Source organism: Silene latifolia, chromosome 7, assembly GCF_048544455.1.
Source record: "Silene latifolia isolate original U9 population chromosome 7, ASM4854445v1, whole genome shotgun sequence".
In the NCBI taxonomy this organism is placed as follows: domain Eukaryota; kingdom Viridiplantae; phylum Streptophyta; class Magnoliopsida; order Caryophyllales; family Caryophyllaceae; genus Silene; species Silene latifolia.
In genome coordinates this window covers 24,242,282-24,263,318 of record NC_133532.1, presented here as the reverse complement: position 1 = coordinate 24,263,318, position 21,037 = coordinate 24,242,282, and the positions used below count along the sequence as shown (strand labels likewise).

Here is a 21,037-nt window from a genome sequence, read left to right as displayed (position 1 = left end):
CATTTTTAGACTAACAAACATGTCACCATATTAAACTAAACATATGACAATACTATAATCTTCATCTTCATTATACACACACGTACATATTACAACTTAGATGGTCACATTTTTGAACTATAAAATATGTCATCATTTTTCATACATATTGTTACCTTTTTTAATGCTTCCATATTCAATCAACCACATCCTAAAATAGGTGTATCAACTAACAAAGATGGTCACTTTTTTACTATTAACAGACATGTCACCATTTTACAAGCATAGATGTCACCAGATTAAACTAATCTGATAACACTACTTTAATGTTCATCTCACTTAAACATACCTACATATAACAACTAAGATGGTCACATCTTAACACTCAAACAAATGTCACCACACTTCCTAATTATGGTTGCCATTTTCACATGCTGTGACCTATAATCAACCACATCCAAAAATGGGTACATCAACTGATTAATATGATCACATATTCACCACTAATATACATGTCACCATTTTATAAGCATAGATGCCACTTAAACATACCTACATATAACAACTAAGATGGTCACAACTTCATACTCAAACATATGTCATCATACTTCCTAATTATGGTTGCCATTTTCAGATGATGTTACCTATAAACAATCACAACCTAAAATGGGTACATCAACTGAATAAGATTATGACATATTCACCCCTAATATATATGACACCATATTAAGTTTATTTTTAAGCACATAAGCAATATTTAATTGTCAAAGTGGTGACATTTTAAACTTGACAACATATGTGACCATGTTAAGCTTAGATATTACCCTGTTCAGTTCACGTTAAACCACACAAACAGAGGTAAAAAAAAAACGCTGATAAGAAGGTTACATTTTTAACTTAACTTATGAACATTTCTCAGATTACATGGTCACATTTCTGCTTACCATCTACTGTGCTTGTCTGTTCCTTGCTCTTCTTTTTTCCACCCATTGCAGCTGCCATTTTCACAACTTTTTCAAACGCACCTGCATGCCAGCATAAACCAATACTAGTACACAAAAAACATAACAAATCTAATATCAATCAAACAACAAATTTCTTAAGCCCGCACCTTGCAAATCAGCATCTATTTATGCATGAATAGTATAAATAATCAATTTTATGAACAAAAAACAACATAAATTCAACACAATACATCAATTAAACAACACCATTGAAGCATGCAATGTAACCATTGTCACCACCGTCACCATCACATTTAAATACGACAAAAATCACAAAAATCAATTATACGAATGTCATCATTTTCTAGTATTAATTACTAAACAAAAATTACCACTATCAAATCAACAACTACAACAATATCACAATACCTTCCATTTTTTTATTCGAGGGGGGGAGGGGGGGGGGGTCCTTTTAGCCATTTGTTTTCTTCCCATCCTCTTCTCGAAGCTTTCAATTGGTCAGAGTAATTTTTCTGGGCAGTTTTGAGAATGAAAATGGTGATCGGCGGTAGATGAAGAACAGGCGGCTATTTTGTGTTTTTAGTAAAGAACGGCGAGGTTAAGAGAGAAGAGGGAGGTAAGGTTATGAGAGAGGTTAGGTTAATTGTTTAATGAATGAGTGAAAAGTAAAAAAAAAAAAATCTGAAAAGTTGTCGCCTAACATTGGGAGTTCCCTTTTTTTATTTTTTATTTTTGCAATTGTCAAATCATAAATATCATATAATATTATCTATCACCTACCCCACTAGTATCCATATTAGGCTAAATGATACCGATTCGCCCCGTCTTCACCTTGTGACGGATAGCGTCCGTCACAAGGGAGACTAATTGTCAAATATATTGCACAATAATTTATTTATTTTTGATTCAGGGGGGGTGCGGTTGCGCCCTGCACCCCCCAAGTACCGCCCCTGACTCCCACTTCTCCTTTTGTCTCACGTTACAAGCTTGTGACGGATTTTGTCCGTCACAAATGAGAATTTGTGAAATATAATATACAATGAAAAGCTCTCAACATAGGTGGTAAACTAACAAATAATCATAAATAAGTTTTATAAACTAAATATAATAACTAAATAATTTCTCTCTAAAACAATAAATAATTAAATAATTTTGACGTACTGTCGCTGTCTCATTTATTTGTTTTTTTGAAGTAAACAGACGTAACATTAATATTAGGATGGTAAGCCAATGTTATCCATAAGTACAAGAGGAACAATAGCCTCCGGTACTGACCCAACCCAAAACCGAGTCGAGTAAGATAACGGTAATAGGTGAGCCAAACCATGAGCCACGACATTCCCCTCTCTGCGAATAAAACTAAACTGAATGCAAGTAAAATAACTAGCCAAGTCAGAAACGACTTTCCCAATTCTACCAAAGTAATTCAAAGGAAAAGATTTAGCCTTCAACATCGTGATCAAGAGTGATACGAAAATTGCACGGGAGCGGTTTAATAGAAAACAAACAATAATAAAATAAGGATATTTGCTTCGAAATCTGTCTTGAAATCGAAACAATGGGATATTTGCGCGATCTAGACCTATAGATCGAACAATGGTGAATTATAATCAAGACCTATTGATTATAACTCGGGTTAATGCTTGAAAACGCGTCAAACAATAACAATTTTGAAACGAACTCATCGAACTGATGTTTACAACTGTACACGAAAAACTCACTGTTTTTATTCAATAACTCAATCTTCGATATCTAAAATAGTACAATTGACTCCCTATTTATACTAATAGGCTGACTTGCTAAACAAGCCAAAACCAGCTTAAAACACGCCGAAACTTACCTAAACTCGACTTTCCTAAAGCTAATACAATTGCCCTATATTTCTTATTCGATAATTAGGAAATAAGTAAAATAACCGGCTGCAATTTTAAATTGCTTATTCCTAAATAATAATACTTTTAATACTAAATTGCTTATTTCACCCTCTCCTCCCTAACTACACGACCACCGGTTTCACAACTTAGCTGAACTTTCTTCTACGCCTCCCAATAGCACACCGCTTTATTCACAATACTTCGTGCTCTGTCAGAAACACGACAGCCAATCAACAGCTCCTTCCCGAAATAGTCCTCATTTCTACCATTCCAACAAGCCCATAACACCACCAACCTCTTCCCCAACTCATCCCCTTTCAGCCCGCCATGAACCCATCCACCCAATCCGCCACACTGCCAGAATGCCGCCCCCACTCGGCCACTCCTCCTCGTCCAAACCCGCATATTCCCAAAAATTCTGAGCAAAAGCACAACCGAACAAAGCATGTGAATCACTCTCAACATAACGATGGCAACACTTACATGTAGGATCAGCATCTTGAACCCGTTTTTGCACATTCAAACCGTAAGGCAGTACACCCTTACAAGCTCTCCAAACAAATTTTTTAATTTTAGCAGGCAACTCCAACTTCCATATACGCGACCAGAGCTTCGGCCTCACACTCGTAGATGCACGCCCAACATCATTCTCCTTCAGGCTTCTAAAAAAATGATACCCAGTTTTAACCGAATACTTTCCGTCTTTTGAGTGATTCCAAACTAATTGATCACTCTCATGATCATCATACAGCGGAATACGAAGTATTTCATTAACCTCAAACTCATATAAGTGCTGCCTTAATAATTCCTCATTCCACCTCCTCGGTTCCTCCGTAAACCAGTCCGCTACAACACTCTGCTCCAAACCGTTAATCGGTGAAATCAGACGGGAACCTAATGCTTGTTTTGCCCACTGATCCTGGCAAAATCTGATGGTCTTACCATCCCCTAGAAGCCAACTACTCTCCTTACGAAACCCAGGCATCGCTTCCATCAAGCTTCTCCAAACAAAGGACGGATGATGTCCAATAGTAGCGTCCATAATATTTCCGGCCGGATAATACCGAGCAGTTAATAAACGCGCCACCAGAGACTGGGGTCTATCATATAATCTCCATAATTGCTTAGTGAGCATGGCCAGATTAAAGGATTCAAAATGTCGATTACCCAGACCACCATCGTTTTTAGCACAACACATCCTTTCCCATGAAAGCCAGAAAATATGTCGTTTGTCACTACTATGTCCCCACCAAAACCGAGCCAAATTACCCTCAATTTTGGAGCATAAAGTAGCCGGAAACTTAAAGAGCCCCATATGATAAGTGGGAATCGATTGGGCCGCTGCCTTAATGAGGATTTCCCTATCCGGATATGAGAGCAACTTTTCTTTCCAACCCTTTAATTTTTCCCAAATACGTTCCTTTACTGGGTTAAACGCCATCATTTTATTTCGTCCAACAACCGCTGGGATACCCACATACTTCCCCGGAGCAGAGACAACCTCCGCTTGGAGAACCGAACACACACAGGTCTTCGAAGCCATACTAGTGCTAGGGCTATAAAACAATTCAGATTTTTGCAAATTCAACCGTTGACGGCTAACGCCGATTGATACATTTCAATAACCCCCCGAATAGCATCAACATTCTTTTTGTCAGCCCGGCACAAAAGCAAGGAGTCATCCGCGAAAAAAAGATGGGATATACAAGGAGCATTCCGACAAATTTTAACACCGTATAAATTTTTCCTAGCCACTTCCCTGGAAATTAGTCTAGAAAAAACATTGGCACATAAAATAAAAAAATACGGCGAAATAGGATCACCTTGGTGAAGACCCCGTCTCGGACGGAAGGAATCAGATGCAACACCATTAACTAGAAGAGCCAAACTTACAGTTCGAACACATCGCATCGACATTTCAACCCACCTCGGCGCAAAGCTCATCTTCACCATAACCCGCTCCAAAAAGGCCCACTCCACCCTATCATACGCTTTACTCATGTCTAATTTTAAGGACATATACCCATTCTGTCCCTGAGAATGTGACTTGATAAAGTGAAAGCATTCAAACGCCATAATAGCGTTATCCGAAATCAGACGTCCCGGGATAAACGCACTTTGTTCCACCTCAACTAATTCATCCAAATAACCTTTTAATCTGCCAACTAATACTTTCAAGCCAATTTGTACAAGACATTACATAAGGTTTTTATTTGTTTATCTTTAATTAAAAGATTTTTCAACAAAAAATAAAAATGATAGAGAGATGAATGAGACATAAGGTGTACAAATTACGATGATAGGGCATGAGATCATAAATTTGCAATAGTTTCTTTGTAAACAACCGGATTTACAAAGATTAAGAGCAGTTGGAAATTCAAAGGAAAAGGTGAAATCGCTAACTGGCGTCAACAACAAATGTTTTGTTTTTAATGTAAATTGGATGCTTAAGCTTCTTGAGTTCTTGTGCTTTTGTGAGAAAAAATGTAGGAGGATTACTTGGTGTTTGAATACTAATAAAACTTTGGACAGAAGATTGTGAAAACCAAGTAATTAACTGCCTAATGGACTGAAATGGTACTACCATAGGCCTATATAGTATAATCGATTAAGCTGATGCTTAAAATTGAAGACATTCTCCTAAATAAGCCTTTTGAAACTCCATGTTTTTTTTTTAATGCTTGTTAGTTTTTTTTTTTTAGACAACTTAATGCTTGTTAGTTGATGCCACATATAAGTATATTTGTCAGGGTTCGGATCTCTTCCTGAACTCAGGCGAGCTCAACAAGATGTCATGCTCAATTGTATAGAAGCAAGTGCGGTTTCAAGTCCAACAATGGCAGATCAACTAGATACACCAAAGCTGTAGAGCGATTTGGAAGTTTGTTTTGAATCCTTCCATGAAATTGTACCAAAAACGCTGAATGAATTAACAAAGTTTATAAACAAAGGCTGAAACTGGAAAAAAGGGGAAAGGTAAACCGTAAATGCAGTCAAAATTGATGTTCTTCAAACATTAAAATTATTTCTTTGTTTTTCTGCGAGAGGCAAAATGTCTACAAGAACCGAAGGATCTCAATAACATTTCTTCTTACCGTCTTTTAGAAAAGCATGGTATATACCATTGTACTCTTGAAGCTTGGAAATAAAGGGTAAGGTACTACCTCAGATGTATAGTCTATGATCTGGTAAACTAAATGAGTAAGAGATTATACGAACTCCAGAGACTCGTTATTTACAGTATAACCATCCCAAAGAATACAAGAAGCAATTTTCTGCAGTTATTTCATGAAAAAATTACATCAACGAACTAAGCGAATTAGTTTATTATTGTTTCGACTTCTCTTTCTGGACGAAGTCATGTATACCTTCTTTTCCTCTTTATCCCTAACTATTACGCTCTTCTCTATATACACAGCCTTGACAATTATATGACACTATACACTACGACAACAAATTGAGGACTCTACAACGGAAAAAACAACAAAAGACCACGATCAGCACCAAATCATGATTTCCTTCACCCTTCTTTTTGAATGTTCTAGAATGTACATGTATCATACTAGAGTTTCACTATTGCTCAGACGAGTTTAACCAACTGCAACCCACAGACCATCCCAGAACACCAAATATAAGATCAATCCTTGCACATGCGTCAACCTGGAAATAAAAAAAATTAGAAGCTTTTTTCCTGGCTTGGTGGCAATAACGATATCCCGATGCCTAAACAGCTCTTGCCTTTGGCAGGATAAAGGGGGTCGATTATAAGCATTCTGAGTTCTGACAACTACGATTGATTCTACAAGGAGAGGTTAAAATGGCCGTTGATGAAAAATTGCATTGACACTTTTTTTATTGATTAATACTTCACAAGTCAACTATTTTACTACAACGCGATGCAATTGTCTGCCTCTACATAGTAGTAAGGGTCGGACACTACCGTCTTGTGAAAGAGTTGTATATTTTTTTTACTTAATGAAGTGTCAGACGGCTGGAGACCAGGCAAGAGGCACATAAACAAAGTGAGGTGTTGAAATAACATAGCTTCACAATATAGAAGCGCGCACACACTTAAGTGAACAAGTAGCAATGCATGAAACATCTAACTTCTATAAATAAGCTATAAACAACATACCATATTATCGGTGCTTCCTTCAATGTGAAACAGCATGACTCCCATACACCTCCCTCGGTCAATTTCAGCCTGCAGGTCAATTAGTACACACAGCAAGTTAAACTTGCAACTCCAAAATTTCAGCAATGAGAAGCAAGCAGAGACTGCCTTACCACGCAAGAACACACTGAAAAGCCCAACGATGCCAAAACTGTTATCACTTCACCCATTATACCTGAAATTTATGTTTTCAAGAGAAGTTCAGAATCCACAGGCGTAAAAGTGGCACTGAATCAGTCAAAGACATTAACGTAAACAGCTATACAATTTTCTTTTATTTATTTATAGAGACTGCTCATAGGGAGTTGGGACCACACATGCTATGTCACAGGACCCACGGTAACATCTCAACTTCACCAGTCGGACGTACCCTATCTTTATAAAAGAGTTTTCAAAAGAATTTTAACTAAACACAGGAGTTCATTGAAAAGAAGCATGGATCTTTTTAAGAGCAATAGCAACGAGAGATTCTTTCAGGATTATTCTTCACATCATTCAACAAAAAACTCAAACTTTTGAAAACCCGGTATCAACAATGAAGTTCTTTCTAGTTCTTAAATGGGTCCTACAAATCACTCACTCTATTTTTTACCATAACAATACATACTTGATGCAAGTGTTTTAAAATGACTTAAATACTACGTATAATATAAACTGTACACATATCCCGTAATACCTACTTGAACACAGTTTTTTCAATATAATAAATTATGGAGTATTAATTATATAATGCGCATGGAAATTGTACTGAAATATTCTGAACATATAATGGGTTTCTCTGCAAATAAATGGGGTTGTCAATGTTGAATTATCTACATTTAAGTATGGGCAAAGGATTTGGTTTTCATAGGCCTTATACGTCATTCATCCTCCGTTTTTAGTCACCCACAATTTCCATCAATGAATTACACGCTTAAAGCATAGCTCACTCTGCACCAAACGCCTCACCTCATGTATTTCCCTCATTCTTCCCATTCCTTCCATCTCTATCTTCCTTACAGAACGAAGTCACGAACGCGTTTATCTGTGGGGACATCTATGGGTGAAATTCTGCAAACTACATCCCACAACAAGGTAAATTTGTGCCTAAGTTAGATCTCCCTTCAAAACGTATTGTTGCTACTGCTCTAAGAAGCCAACTTCTATTATACGCAAAAGGAGTAATAAATGCCATCAAATATCGACAGAAAAAACTTATTCCTTTCCCAAATACATATTCCCCATATTCCATCTGCCTACTTCAGTATGTTATGCCAGGAGCTTTCCATGGTTATCCGCTTCTAAAGGTTAATCCTCGGCTTCTTGAAATTATAAAATACAAATAGACTCGAACAAGCAGGAGAATGAAAGTACTATACTTTATTCGCCAAATTCACAACTATCAGGATCACCTCAGTGATGGACCTTTTAACTAACTTGATATCAACAAGCACATACGCAATGCTCGGGGATAGAATGAGTAAACAGGAAGCTAAGAAACTTCAGAAAACATTTCCAGAGAGAGAGATGAAAATTTACCTCTCCTATCAATACAAATAACAGAGAGCCATACAACAGAATTTCCTTCAAGACTGTGCCAAGCAGCAATTTTGCTACTCTGCCAACACTCGAGACCAGGCAAAACTTCCCTGGGCCTTGCCTTGTTAGCAAATATCGTCTTAGCAACATCATTATCTCGAGACCATAATTGCCCCCACTCCTTCAAGCTTGATTTCTCCACTTGCTTATTGTGTTTTCCATTTACCTTTGGGAGTTGAATAGCACCATTCTGTGGGTGAAGATCTTCCGAGCTTCTAGAAAGCAATGCCTCAAAGATCTCACTCATCTTGGAAAGATCAGAACTCTCCTCAACTACATCTTTCTTATCAGAATCAGCAATAAAGTTTCCAACTGAATCAGTCATAATTTCTTCAGCAGACAATGAGGCTTGCTCCCTCAAAAACTAAAAAAATAAAAAAAAATCTTAAAATTAATATGATGCTCTAGAGAGAGTATACTACCTCCAACCGAAATTTATTGTCCTCATTTGACTTTGTTGGTCAACATATGTCAACTTTAACCATTAATTTCCCAACATATAACGTCTATTTGGATGTTTGATTTATCACACCAACTATTTCCATATGTTCGTTTTTAAAAAGTTGTAAACTACTGTATATTATGAGAAAATATCGATCAAGGTCAACATTGTTTGACCATTAAAGTCAATTAGGACAATATAAAATATAAATGGGATGGAGGGAGTAACAGTTTCACATACAAGTTTACAGCGAGCTCACCCTCATAATCTTGTGCCTAGTACTGCGGGTTTTGGCATGTTGCAGCCACAGCTTGTGCTTCTGAAAAGCTGATTTACTTGAAAGTGCCTGAGACATGCCGTTAGACACCATAGCACAGCCAAATTAGTTTGATGACTGGTGTATGTACTAAACCAGCAGAGCTGAAGAAACATATAAGCAGGCTACGCACATGAAGCAGAACTAAACTGTGATAAATTTCTGATACTACGAGAGAGTTTGACATTAATTATAAACTGCCTAAAGGAAAGATCCAGATTCAAAAACAACAAAATCAGTTCACTTATAATATGTCAGTTGATAGAAATTCTACAACTTCTAATTTGTTTCCGCACAAAGAGAGTAAGCCTACTGGCTCATTTATGATTCTATGGCATCTAATACCACTATACCAGCCACGACACTGAATTATGACTGAGTTATCATGGTTTTCAGGTTACCACCCTACTGTGACCACATTTTGAGGTCACCGCGCTACCAGGACCACATTTTGAGGAGGTATCGGACGCATTTATCGCGCAAAGACAGAGACCAAGCTGTGACAGTCACGGCGAGCTCCATAATCAATTCCCAAAGCGATATCTAATACGAACATCCCTAATCGATAATTGGACCATCATAGAGTAAAACCTAATAAAGGCTTCCACTTATGTTATTTAAGACGTTCAGTAGAATATATCTTTGCTTCATCAAGCATTATTTTTCAAATAGTGGGGATAAAAATAATTCAAATATAACTCCGAAGTGAAATTATTTGGAAGCAATATATTAACCCACAATACCCCAATTTTCATATTTATACTCAACCTTTGGTAATTCATAAACAACCTCTTTATGTTGCTAACACAAGGGTAAGGTTGCGTACATCCGACATCTTCGACCCCACAATTTAAGGGAGCCATTGAGGCACTGGGCCACTGGGGTAATGTTGTTGTATGCAGTGATACAAGGTATACCCTACCGAGAAAGAGGATCCGTTTTTGCTTCAAAATATTCAAAATACAAATGCAGTTCACAGATAATATCTTAATTCATGTGAATTTTGACAAAACTAAATTAACTGCTGCAATCACAAAGTCAGCCTTTTCTATTATCCATAGACAGTATCTTAACCATTCACAGAATCTTCTATAGCCTTATAGGTCTGCTTCAGTAGTTTACTTCACTAAACCTTAATTTCCAGATAACTGGGGGTTTAAAAGCTTAAAAATAACCTTTCTTTTCATGGAGACATACTATTAATTAAGGGATATAAAGGGGGTGAATGGGTGATGCCTATGTACAAAAAAGACACTATTAAGGTGACACACATATAAAAAAGTTTTGGAACGAACTAAGAGACCTACCCGGCTACACATGAAAACATGATAATGAAAGACCTCTCTGATACTGCCACAACGGCACAACATCATTACCCCAGTATCTTATAGGTACTCCTGACTGTGGTGTATAAGGGGGTCGGATGTATGTAATTCATACCACAATACTTGACATTTCTAAATTAAGACTTGAAAGGGGGACACACACACATAGAGAGATGGAGAGGAGGGAGGGGGAGGGGGAGGGGGAGCTTACATCGTATGTTATTATCTCCACAACTTCTGCATTGGCAAGTACGTGTGTTGGAGAAACAAGATTTCCGTTTACCTAGTAAAAAATAGCCCACTGATGACACAATTTTTAAATATTGGTGCTCAAGTTTAACTCATCTGAAGGGATACCTTTGCAGCCACCATTCTGTTTCCAATTTCTGTGTGTATCATATATGCATAATCAACAACAGTTGCTCCCTTCGGCAGATTTTTTATCTGCCAGCCCAACAAACAAATTAGGTATCGCAACAAAGAAACAAATAAAAACAATTTGTTTAATATGGTTTAAATAATCTCATATACATATAATTAACACTTTATACCTCTCCACGCGGTGTAAATACAAAGACACGGCTACCAAGAAGATCACGAGTGATGACATCCACAAACTCCCTAGAACTCATGTTGCCAACAAATTCTTCTTGCCATTCTCTGATTGCATTAAGCCAGCCAATCTAGAGCAATAAAGAAGCCATCAATCACGTGATCAGTGGGGTGCTTATAATGAAAGTATTCTACAAAAAAGGTACTTTAATAACAAATCAAAATAAAGAATATAATCAATACCCTGAGAGCAACATTGTTGTTTCTAAAACAGGCTGATTTCCCTATTGAATATCTGGGCATCAAATGCGCAGCCATACCATCAGTCAACACCCTCCCACAATAGTGTGCCGCTATGCCTCTTTGAGCTATCAAATCCATTTCTTCTGTTCTTATCTGAAAATATGAAAGAATGTAAAAGAATAAAGGTAAAGAAGTGTATCGTGAGAACTGCAGGCATTATAACAGCTAAGACCTTCAATTCTCTAGATAAATGTGAGAAACAAAGATCTTGCAAATGCAAGCTAGAGTTACAGACGGCAATGTCAACTTTGAGACAGTTTACACGAGACAGATGAAGCAATAAGCACGCACACAGTCAACGTGATATTATGATGGACGACATCGAAAGTGATGCGAAAGACATGTCCAGAAGAAAAGTAAAAGTTAGAGAGTAACCTGAACTTCTAAACGGAACATGCTCTCGTAAAGAAATGGAATGACAGTTGTGTGCAGACTTTGATAGCCATTAGGCTTTGGGGTAGCGATGTAATCTTTCACCTGTTTTATATGAAGATGAAGGAAAATTAACGAATGTGAGGACAAGGGAACTTCCGTTGAATTTGATAAAGAGGCCCTATCATATAGAGATCAAAAGACTCACAGATCGAGGAATTGGAGTCCATATACTGTGGACAAGGCCAAGAGCATGATAGCATATCTGCATAATTCAGAGCAAGAAGATCTTTTAGTAGTAAATACTAAATAAGTCGATATGTCGGGCAAAAGCTTTTGTACAACTGAGAAAAATACAGATACTAACCTGTTCAGCATTGCATAGAGGGCCAATTCCAATGCAAGGTTTTGGCTTTATTATAACTCGGAGCTGAAAAAAGAAAGTAACCCGCAATCTATAGTTAGAGATAAATGGTTCCTTAAATTGATTTAGCGACCTGTATATAAGATAACATCCTAAAACCAATCCTACACACCTGAGCAATCTGGTTGACCTCACTGATTGAAACTTTTGCTTTAGTTACAGCTTTATAGATGCTACATAAACAAAATACACAAGCTCAATAAAATAATACAGACACGAGGAAAATGCATTAAAGAAAATCAGAAAAAAAAGTCATTTTCAGTCATGCTCTATCAACATGCTGAATATAACTATGAATACAAACAATTAGACGTGAATAGTGATTCTACAATCTTAAAGCTACTCGGCTATAATGAGAAAAAACCCTGAGGATCTGCCATACAACAAAAATGATAGCTCTAGCACCATGAACACTATGGCAATTCTATTGAAATGTTTAAATGTCAAATGGAGCACACAAAATCAAAACAGACGAGCATTTCCATGAAGCATGACCTCTCATCTACAGCGATATCATTTCCTCCACTTAACTAACATGCATCAATTTTTTATAGTGGGTAAAGGGAGAGTCGGATGTACGCAGCCCTACCTCTATGTTAGCAACACAACTTTAAAAAAAAAACGCATCGCTGAAATATTTTTTTAGCACAAAATAACATCGGTCTAATTGAAAACGTGTTGAAGATTTAACGCAACAGCAATTTCAGTACAACAAAGACAAAGCTCTTGGACCTGTATGGCTCCTTCGTTACAGCACGCACTTCAGTTCTGACAGTAACAAGTTCTAAGAATTGGTCCTCCTCAATTTTTTTCACCAAAATCTTGTTTGCCTGGAAAGAAGGAAAAGTGTACTATGAACAATAAGAATGAAACAAGTCATAATTACAATATATTCCTCAACTTCTCATGCAGCCTTCAAAATAATCATAACTTTCCAAGAGTTCCAAGAGTTACAACTCCCAACAGAATTCTAGCAATAAAATAGATATTATGTATATTGCGTGAGTCGTCGAGAACCTAAAGGGAGGCTGAACTGGTTCACCAAGAACAGAGTTATAGATTACATTGGTTATTTCTACAAAGTTATAGAATAAGTTCTCATGTCTACAGTAAGCAGCAGTAGAAATAATCACCTCATTCAATTCTTTTTTGTGATCTTCATAAAGCTCAGCAACCCTTTTAGTGATCTTCTCATAGTCCTGAGTATTTGTGTACATGAACGATAGATTCTCAAGTTCGGACTGCAGCACCAGACAAGAAACAACCAAATGCTCAGAACTTATGATTCCATAGTAAAAGAGAAAGACAGTTATAAGGATTTCAGAGGAAGTAAGAACAGAAAACTCAGGCAAGCGCCTATATCATGACAGATATGGAAAAAACTAGGATCAATACAAGCAACATTAGCCCAGTGCTTCAAAGGCACCTGTTTATGGCATCCAAGGAGGCCCTTGAGCAAACACACAGAGTGTGTTGCAAAATCATGCTCCGTTCAAAAAAGCAAAACAATCATGCATTTCATATTCCAGCACAGTTATGTACATCCAGATAGTTGTGGATGTTACAGAAATATGATCTGTTTCCTATAACTACCTATTGGAATCCTGTAAAGCGAGACTGATAAATAATACTCCCTCCTACTCTATTTGTTGTTCCCCTTTCTTTTGGGCATAAGAAATAAGGTAATCAATTTGGATCATACAATACACATAAACCAACATCAAATTGATTTTGGACCACACAAAGTTGTCCAAAAAAGGAAAGAGGGAACAAAACCTGAATTGAATGGAAAAGGAAAGAGGGAACAACAAATAGAATAGGAGGGATTATTTTTTAAACAATATTTACCAGTAGCCTATACAAATGGTCTTGTTGATAGCAAAATTTCAACCGATGCTAGAAAAAACAAAGCTCACCATTCATCTCATGACTTGTCCTGATACATTCCTTTCTAAAGACATCTATTATGCTTTTAGACTCAAATCGACAAAATGGACAGTGCTCAGTATTCGTTTAAATAGAGCCACATATATATACATAAAGGCCACAGATATGATAGAAAAATCAAGCTGAAAAACAACATGAAAAACAGAGACAAGCTTCAGAACATATTTAATTCGATAAAATCCCAATATATCTATCATAAGACACACTTTTACTCCACTCATAAGTTTAGTACGCAGAAAGAACCATCGCAGATAACAGGAGGAATAGAACTTGAATGCATGAATATTTTACATATATTATCTCCAGAAAATGACATTCCTTGTAAGATAATCTCTAAACTCAAGGGTAGCAACTATTGTACATAAAACTCAAGGGAGAAACGATTGTGATTCACAGAAAAGGAACCAAGGACAAAAAGATGGCTGAAATAAAATGACACATATGGTATATAAGCACACAAATTGACCAGAGTTTGATAAGAATTTAACCTATAATTTCAAGCAGGTGGGAAACATACTAATTGAGGTTTTGCCAAATTTCAAGGATGAGAAACTTGTATGCACACTAGAGTCTTGCAAGGGATATATCCGTAATTAGTTAATTAGGTAGCCTAGTAGCTAACACAGGAAGGCCAAACGAGGCTCTACTGTAATAGTGAGTTCAATAAGTAGAGGCAAGATGATGCACATTAAAGTACTCCGTATTAAACAAGTCAAATTGTGGCTAACAAACAGCTACAAAATGAGAGAGATTTTGAATCTACACATACCTTAATCTGGTACATTCCTAGCAGCTTTGCCAGAGGGGCAAACACCTGCAGCGTCTCCAGAGCTATACTTGCCTAGATATAATAAAAATGTTAATGATTACAGAAAATACACATAGAAAGTATCCAACCCACTAACCAAACTATCACATTACCTGCTTATGAGCAGGCATGTGTGAAAGTGTGCGCATATTGTGCAATCTATCGGCTAATTTGACAATAATGACGCGAACCTGAAGCAGAAGATTCAACTATTAGTTGATGAAATACACTTTGAAAGTTAGAGCTACAAGTAAATGGTGTCCATCACCTCTTCAGTCATTGCCAGGAACATCTGTCTTAAATCATCAGCTTTGACATCACAACTGGTTTTATTCTTGTATTTCAACTTCCCCAGCTTTGATACCTGAATATAAGATGATCGTACAAAAACTGAAGTAAGAGACAAATACATATTGATACAGTAGCTTTGCACTTTTACCACAATCAAATATTGATTATTATAAGTCGCTGTGAACTGTTCGATGCACCTTGGTCTCCCCTTCTACAATACGACGAACAGTGCAACCAAAGTCCTTCTCAATTCTTTCAAAAGTGACAACATTTGTATCTTCAACTGTATCATGCAGTAATCCAGCCGCAATAGACTCCCAATCCAATTCCTAGGATCATAACCACAATCTATAAAACAGCCTCGCAAAATAAAATGAGAAAAAATAAAAGCTTGTGCCAGCTTACAAGTTCGCCTAGTATGCGTGCAACTTCAACTGGATGGATGATGAAGGGCTCTCCACTCCGCCTCTTTTGACCATTATGAGCATCAAAAGCTAGCTGTAGAAACCAACTATAGGACTTCAAACCAGCAATTCGAAATAAATTATTCGTCGGTGACCAAGGGAACTAACTCATAACTTATACCTTGAGAGCTTTCTGAACCAGATTGAGTTCACCAACAGGCAGGTACGAAATGGCGGGTAAAAGATCCTGAGAGCAATTAGAAAGTAGAACATAAAATATTTAGACCAAGCTAATGACAGACATCATAAAAACAAAGACTGTTCCAAAAGGAACAGAGAAGAAGTTATAATAAACATATAGATGTATAGTCCTTTAATTGAAATGAGACATTGCTTTGTTATAGACTACGTTCGAGGTGTATCAATGGAGGAGAATCAAAGCCGAAGCGAATTGGATTGTGAACTCAGCATGGAAAAGGAGTCGCGATCTGAAGACGAATTTGGGCTGAGGAAACAGATTACGGGCGCGAAGAACTATTGGGGCACGTCCAGGACGGTTTTAGACGATAGATTTCTTTCCTTTGTTTAATTTTTAGTTTTCTAGCTCTAATAGGTGAAAAACTAGTTTCTTAAGCCGAGTAGGTTATTTCTAAGTTTCCTAATCCTAGTAGGCTATTCCTTTGAGGAAGGCTTTAGCCTTTATGCATTGTAATAAAATACTACTCTCTTGTATTACGTATTATTTTGTATAGACTTGAATTACTGAATTGAGAATTTAATCCCCTTGAACGGTTGTTCAACTTTAGAACTTGGTTGAGTTTGCACAAAAACGGTTCATCTTTTTCCTTTGTTAATTTATTAACGGTTGTTAATCAATCATCAAACTTATTCTTTGTTATTTGGTTTTCCGCTGCAAACTCCAATCCTTCTACGTGATTCGCATCAATGCCAAACATGAATTAGTATTTACTCTTTCCTTTCATGTCGATCACTTCTTTTGAGACAACAATTTCGAAAATTAATAAGGAATGCGAAATTTTGAGGGTCTCACCAGCAAAGTGTGTTTACGGACTAACGAATCACTATGTAATCATATCACCTCTATCCCTTGACGAAGAAATGTTATCACTAATATAAATTAGGTTTGTGTTTTATGCATACCTCCCACAAATATTCAGCCGAAATATCATCAAAAGAGCCTGAATCAGAAGATGAAGAACACTCGCATTTCCATCTTTTAGAACTAAGACCTTCCAAGCTAAAACTAAAGATCTGACTCAAATCCTTGAAGCAGAAATCCCCGCACCAATCACTGCCTCCAACCCTCGATCTCTGGTTAAAATAGCAAACACATAGTCAGTAGCGGTGTAATCTAACATTATATTGAATAATAAAAGTTATAGCAACTTGCAAGAGGCTGCAAGCAAAAAAACAGAAAAGGATGGAAGTAAACAAAAAATAATAAAAGTGCAAAACATTTATGTTTCTAACAAGTAGAGATACGAAAGCGTAAAGCCCTTTGTTAGCAAATTTCATACTATAATAGAACAATATCAAGAAAAAATAGCCCGATACAAATTTTCAGGCTATTTTTTCAGAGTCCAGAAGTAAACACGCGGCTGAATAGTGGACAACATTATCTCATATTTTCGTAGACAGAACTTAGAAGACATAGCTCCATTCGGGAAATAATGTTTGGTCTTTCAGCACACTCCCGATGTTGTCTTCATATATTACAAAATGCCATTGTCTAAATTATCTACGAGTTGACCGGGCATTCATCGGATCTCCGTTTGAAATGGTCTTCTTATGAGTAGAAGATAGATGAGATAAGGTCTTACTTTCGATATTGAATATCGTTCAATTGACAATTTGGATATTGAATATCGTTCAAGTGATTTTAATTTTAAATATTTAATGACATCTCTCACCAGACCAATTCTACTAACTATGGATTGGTGATGAAACACATTAGGAAATCTGAATCTCCATCTAAAGTAAGTGGCTTTTGTCGGACTATGATCCTAGGTAGAATAAACATTTATGACAATCTTTAGAGTTGCATGCAGTGTGCCATGCGTAGGAATAACTACCTTTGGACAAGGAAGCATATATTCCTTCTTTAATTGTTGATCATAGATGTAAAAAAGCAGTGAGGGTGTCTTGTTTCCATAGTAGATTTCTTACCATTAAATTTCATGACCTGGTTAGTAGAAAATAGGGCAAGCAATTATAGAAATGTGTCCTGTTAGGTATCTTTTGTTGCATAATTCCCGTCTCTCTTCAGGGACTACACATTCTTTCGGTTATACTTTTGGCAATAGTTGTTTTCTAGCTTCATTGTGAGCCAAAGCAATGGGTACTTCTAATAATATTTTCTGCCTTCACCAATAACGTCAATACGTAGCAAAAGAACAAACAAATCCTTGCATCGGCTATATTACATTTCTAGTTGAGTTGATTTGTAGGTAAAAATGATAACCGTATCACATTCTCACAATGGAATAATCTCAAACAACATGCCGAATTCTTCACAATACTACTCCAAATGAAACTAAATCTTCATCAACCTTCTAACTAACTACAGCAACTACGCTTCTATATCCCATTAAAGCTTCCCAATTCTAGTATAACATTCCAACTATCACTCCTAAAACATACTGACTATATTTCAATATCAATTTCATTTCCGTCTTACTCAGAACTAAACAAATGTTCATCAACCTTCTAACTAACTACCGGCAACTATGCTTATGTATCCATTCACCTTCCCAATTCTAGTATCACATTCCAACTATCGCTCCTAAAACATCTATTTCAAATATCTTCATTTTTATTAAACAACATTTTTTCTCAATTAGTTACTACAACAAAACTTTCGAATTACTCAATCAATTACTACAACATTTTTCACAATCAATTACTACAACAAAACTTTCGAATTGAACCAAAAGAAAAACTAACATTATAACCACACCATTTCCTAGCATCAGAATCAATATCATCACCTCAAAATGTCATAAAACAAGTTCACTTACATATCTATACCGATTAATCCTCTGACCACTCGAGAACAACGAAGACGAAGACGACAACGAACACTGCGTAGTACTCGCCAAAGAACCAGTAAGAACCCTAGGCGCCTTCCACGCACAAGAATACACGCTACAATCTCCTCCACCACCACCGCCGCCTCCTCGCCATGGTTTTAGCTTACAAACGCTTACGCATTCAACCGAAACTACACAAAATTCAACAATTCAACACACATATCAATATATCGTCATTCAATTACGAGAATTACGACAAAATTCGCATAATCGACCAAAAAACCTCAAAAAATCGAGTAAAACAAGAAGATTACGGAATTTGCGAAGAAGATGATTGAATTAGTACCTGAGAGAGTTGATGGAGAAGAGGCCATAGAAATCTACAGCGAAGCATCGAGAATCGAAGAGAACATCGAAGGAAGAGGAATTTGCGCGATTAATTTAGTGAATAAATTAAGGAAGTTGATATAGAGTTGATAGATTAGTGGAGTAGTGTATTTGTTGTTGATTAATGGATAATAAGGTGTGTGTTTGTGTTGTGTATGTTGGATTGATATTTGATAAGGTGAGCGTTTGGTTGGAGAAGGGAATGAGAGGAGAACATAAGAGGTGTATGGTGTTGAAGGATATGGGAGATATAATTATCATGGGAAGGTGTATAAATTGTGGTTCATTCTTTGCTTGCTTAGTTTTGATTGACGACTAATTATAATTATCATGGGAAGGTGTATAAATTGTGGTTCATTCTTTGCTTGCTTAGTTTTGATTGACGACTAATTTAGGTTTGGTGTTTAGTTTTGTGGTTAGAAAGTTTGTTTTGATAAATTGGGTAGACAATTAGACATGGTTATTGGTCTATAGCTCTAGTGTGAATGTGTGATCTGTCTTTTGAATTGTTATGTTTGGAATTTGGGTTCAAATATACTCCGTAAATAATTTAGGATATTTTAAATTGTATAAGATAAACGTACTTCGTATATGATTGATTTATATTCTATATTCTATTACAATACTTATTGACGTGACCCTTACTTTAATTCCGACATATTTATCGGTGAATAAGTCGGCTCGCCAGTGACTAGGCTGGTTGAATTTTGATTTTTGGGTTATTTTACAAGATAATCTTATTAACTCCTACCAGATAACCTTAGTGTTTACAAAATACGCCCTCTTAAAAACATTTTCCCCCTCATCAGCAAGTGGATTATATATCTGATGTAGTACATCAGATGGTATAGTTTTTGAGTATTAAGATAAAGTTTTTGAGTTTTAATCTAAAATTTTTGAGTTTTATTTTAAAGTTTTTGAGTTTATTTACTTAAATTTTAATCTCAAAAAGTTACATTATAACTCAAAAAAATTACATATAAGCTCAAAAAAAAAAAAAATTAATCTCAAAAAGTTACATTATAACTCAAAAAAATTTGATTTTTGACATCATAAAACTAAAATGTAATTTATAAACTATATAGTACTCGAAAAAAATACACAAAAACTCAAAAAATCATTAAGTATGATGTAGTACATCCGATGTACAATCCTTTTTCTCCCCCCTCATTTAATCATTCTTCTCCCTTTTCAGTTAATTACACCAAAAATGTCAAATTCCACCATATCATTCTTTAAAGGGAAATTCGATAATAATTTCATCATATCATATCATATACAGCATTATATTAAAACTGAAACCAGCTGCCCCTTTGATCGCCACGTGTCAACACCTACTCCTACGCCACGTGTCATTTGCTTTCTTCCTAAACACATGAATATTTGATATGATATTATTTCTATAATATGGAGAGCTTATTGGAGGAATTAACTAGGGGAAATTATCATTATTAAATTAAATTTGGAATTAAATCGTGATTTGTTGGGATTCCGTCTAATCTACACTTTAGGCGAATAAATTCGTTGCCTTCGTTTAGGGTAAATTTTATTTAAGGAACAAAAATTAGAATTATGTCATTTTTTTTCAATTTTTTTTTATCATATTGTTCATTTTCAATTTGCAAAAGTCCATTAGACTCCAAAAGTGCATTAGACCCACCAAGGAACTTGATAACTATTGGGAGTCATTGATTGTTTTATTTAGTTGCGTTTTTCGCTTTATCCTTTTTTATAGTTTTATATTTATACTTCAAATATTAGAGAATATTAGATAGAATAAGATAATAGGAAAGATGTTATCTATGTTAAAATATTAATTTATACTCGATAAAGTTATTGGTATCTT

The 21,037-nt window shown here is 36.1% G+C and overlaps 1 protein-coding gene across 1 annotated transcript; it reads right to left on the bottom strand.

The window, feature by feature from the left end:
* Positions 1-6,027: 6,027 nt before the first annotated feature.
* LOC141591968 (putative GTP diphosphokinase RSH1, chloroplastic) lies at positions 6,028-19,417 on the bottom strand. The gene is made up of 24 exons (XM_074412495.1): positions 19,151-19,417; positions 18,793-18,995; positions 16,916-17,086; positions 15,936-16,001; positions 15,756-15,848; positions 15,548-15,679; positions 15,328-15,423; positions 15,173-15,250; positions 15,021-15,092; positions 13,438-13,545; positions 13,037-13,134; positions 12,417-12,477; positions 12,248-12,310; positions 12,089-12,145; positions 11,884-11,985; positions 11,449-11,601; positions 11,205-11,336; positions 11,011-11,097; positions 10,865-10,936; positions 9,272-9,358; positions 8,511-8,934; positions 7,106-7,167; positions 6,954-7,022; positions 6,028-6,478 (listed from the first exon to the last, which is right to left on the bottom strand). Exons 1-24 carry the CDS (start codon positions 19,176-19,178, stop codon positions 6,392-6,394), a joined length of 2,601 nt encoding a protein of 866 aa, XP_074268596.1. The 5' UTR covers positions 19,179-19,417; the 3' UTR covers positions 6,028-6,391.
* Between the last annotated feature and the right edge of the window lie 1,620 nt (positions 19,418-21,037).

Excerpts from the sequence above, each read along its gene's own strand:
- LOC141591968 (XM_074412495.1), bottom strand. The coding sequence starts at position 19,178 with ATGGCCTCTTCTCCATCAACTCTCTCAG. Across the intron at positions 11,337-11,448 it reads ACAACAATGTTGCTCTCAGG|ATTGGCTGGCTTAATGCAAT; the intron begins GTATTGATTATA and ends TTATTGCTCTAG. Across the intron at positions 11,098-11,204 it reads TATTTACACCGCGTGGAGAG|ATAAAAAATCTGCCGAAGGG; the intron begins GTATAAAGTGTT and ends TTGGGCTGGCAG.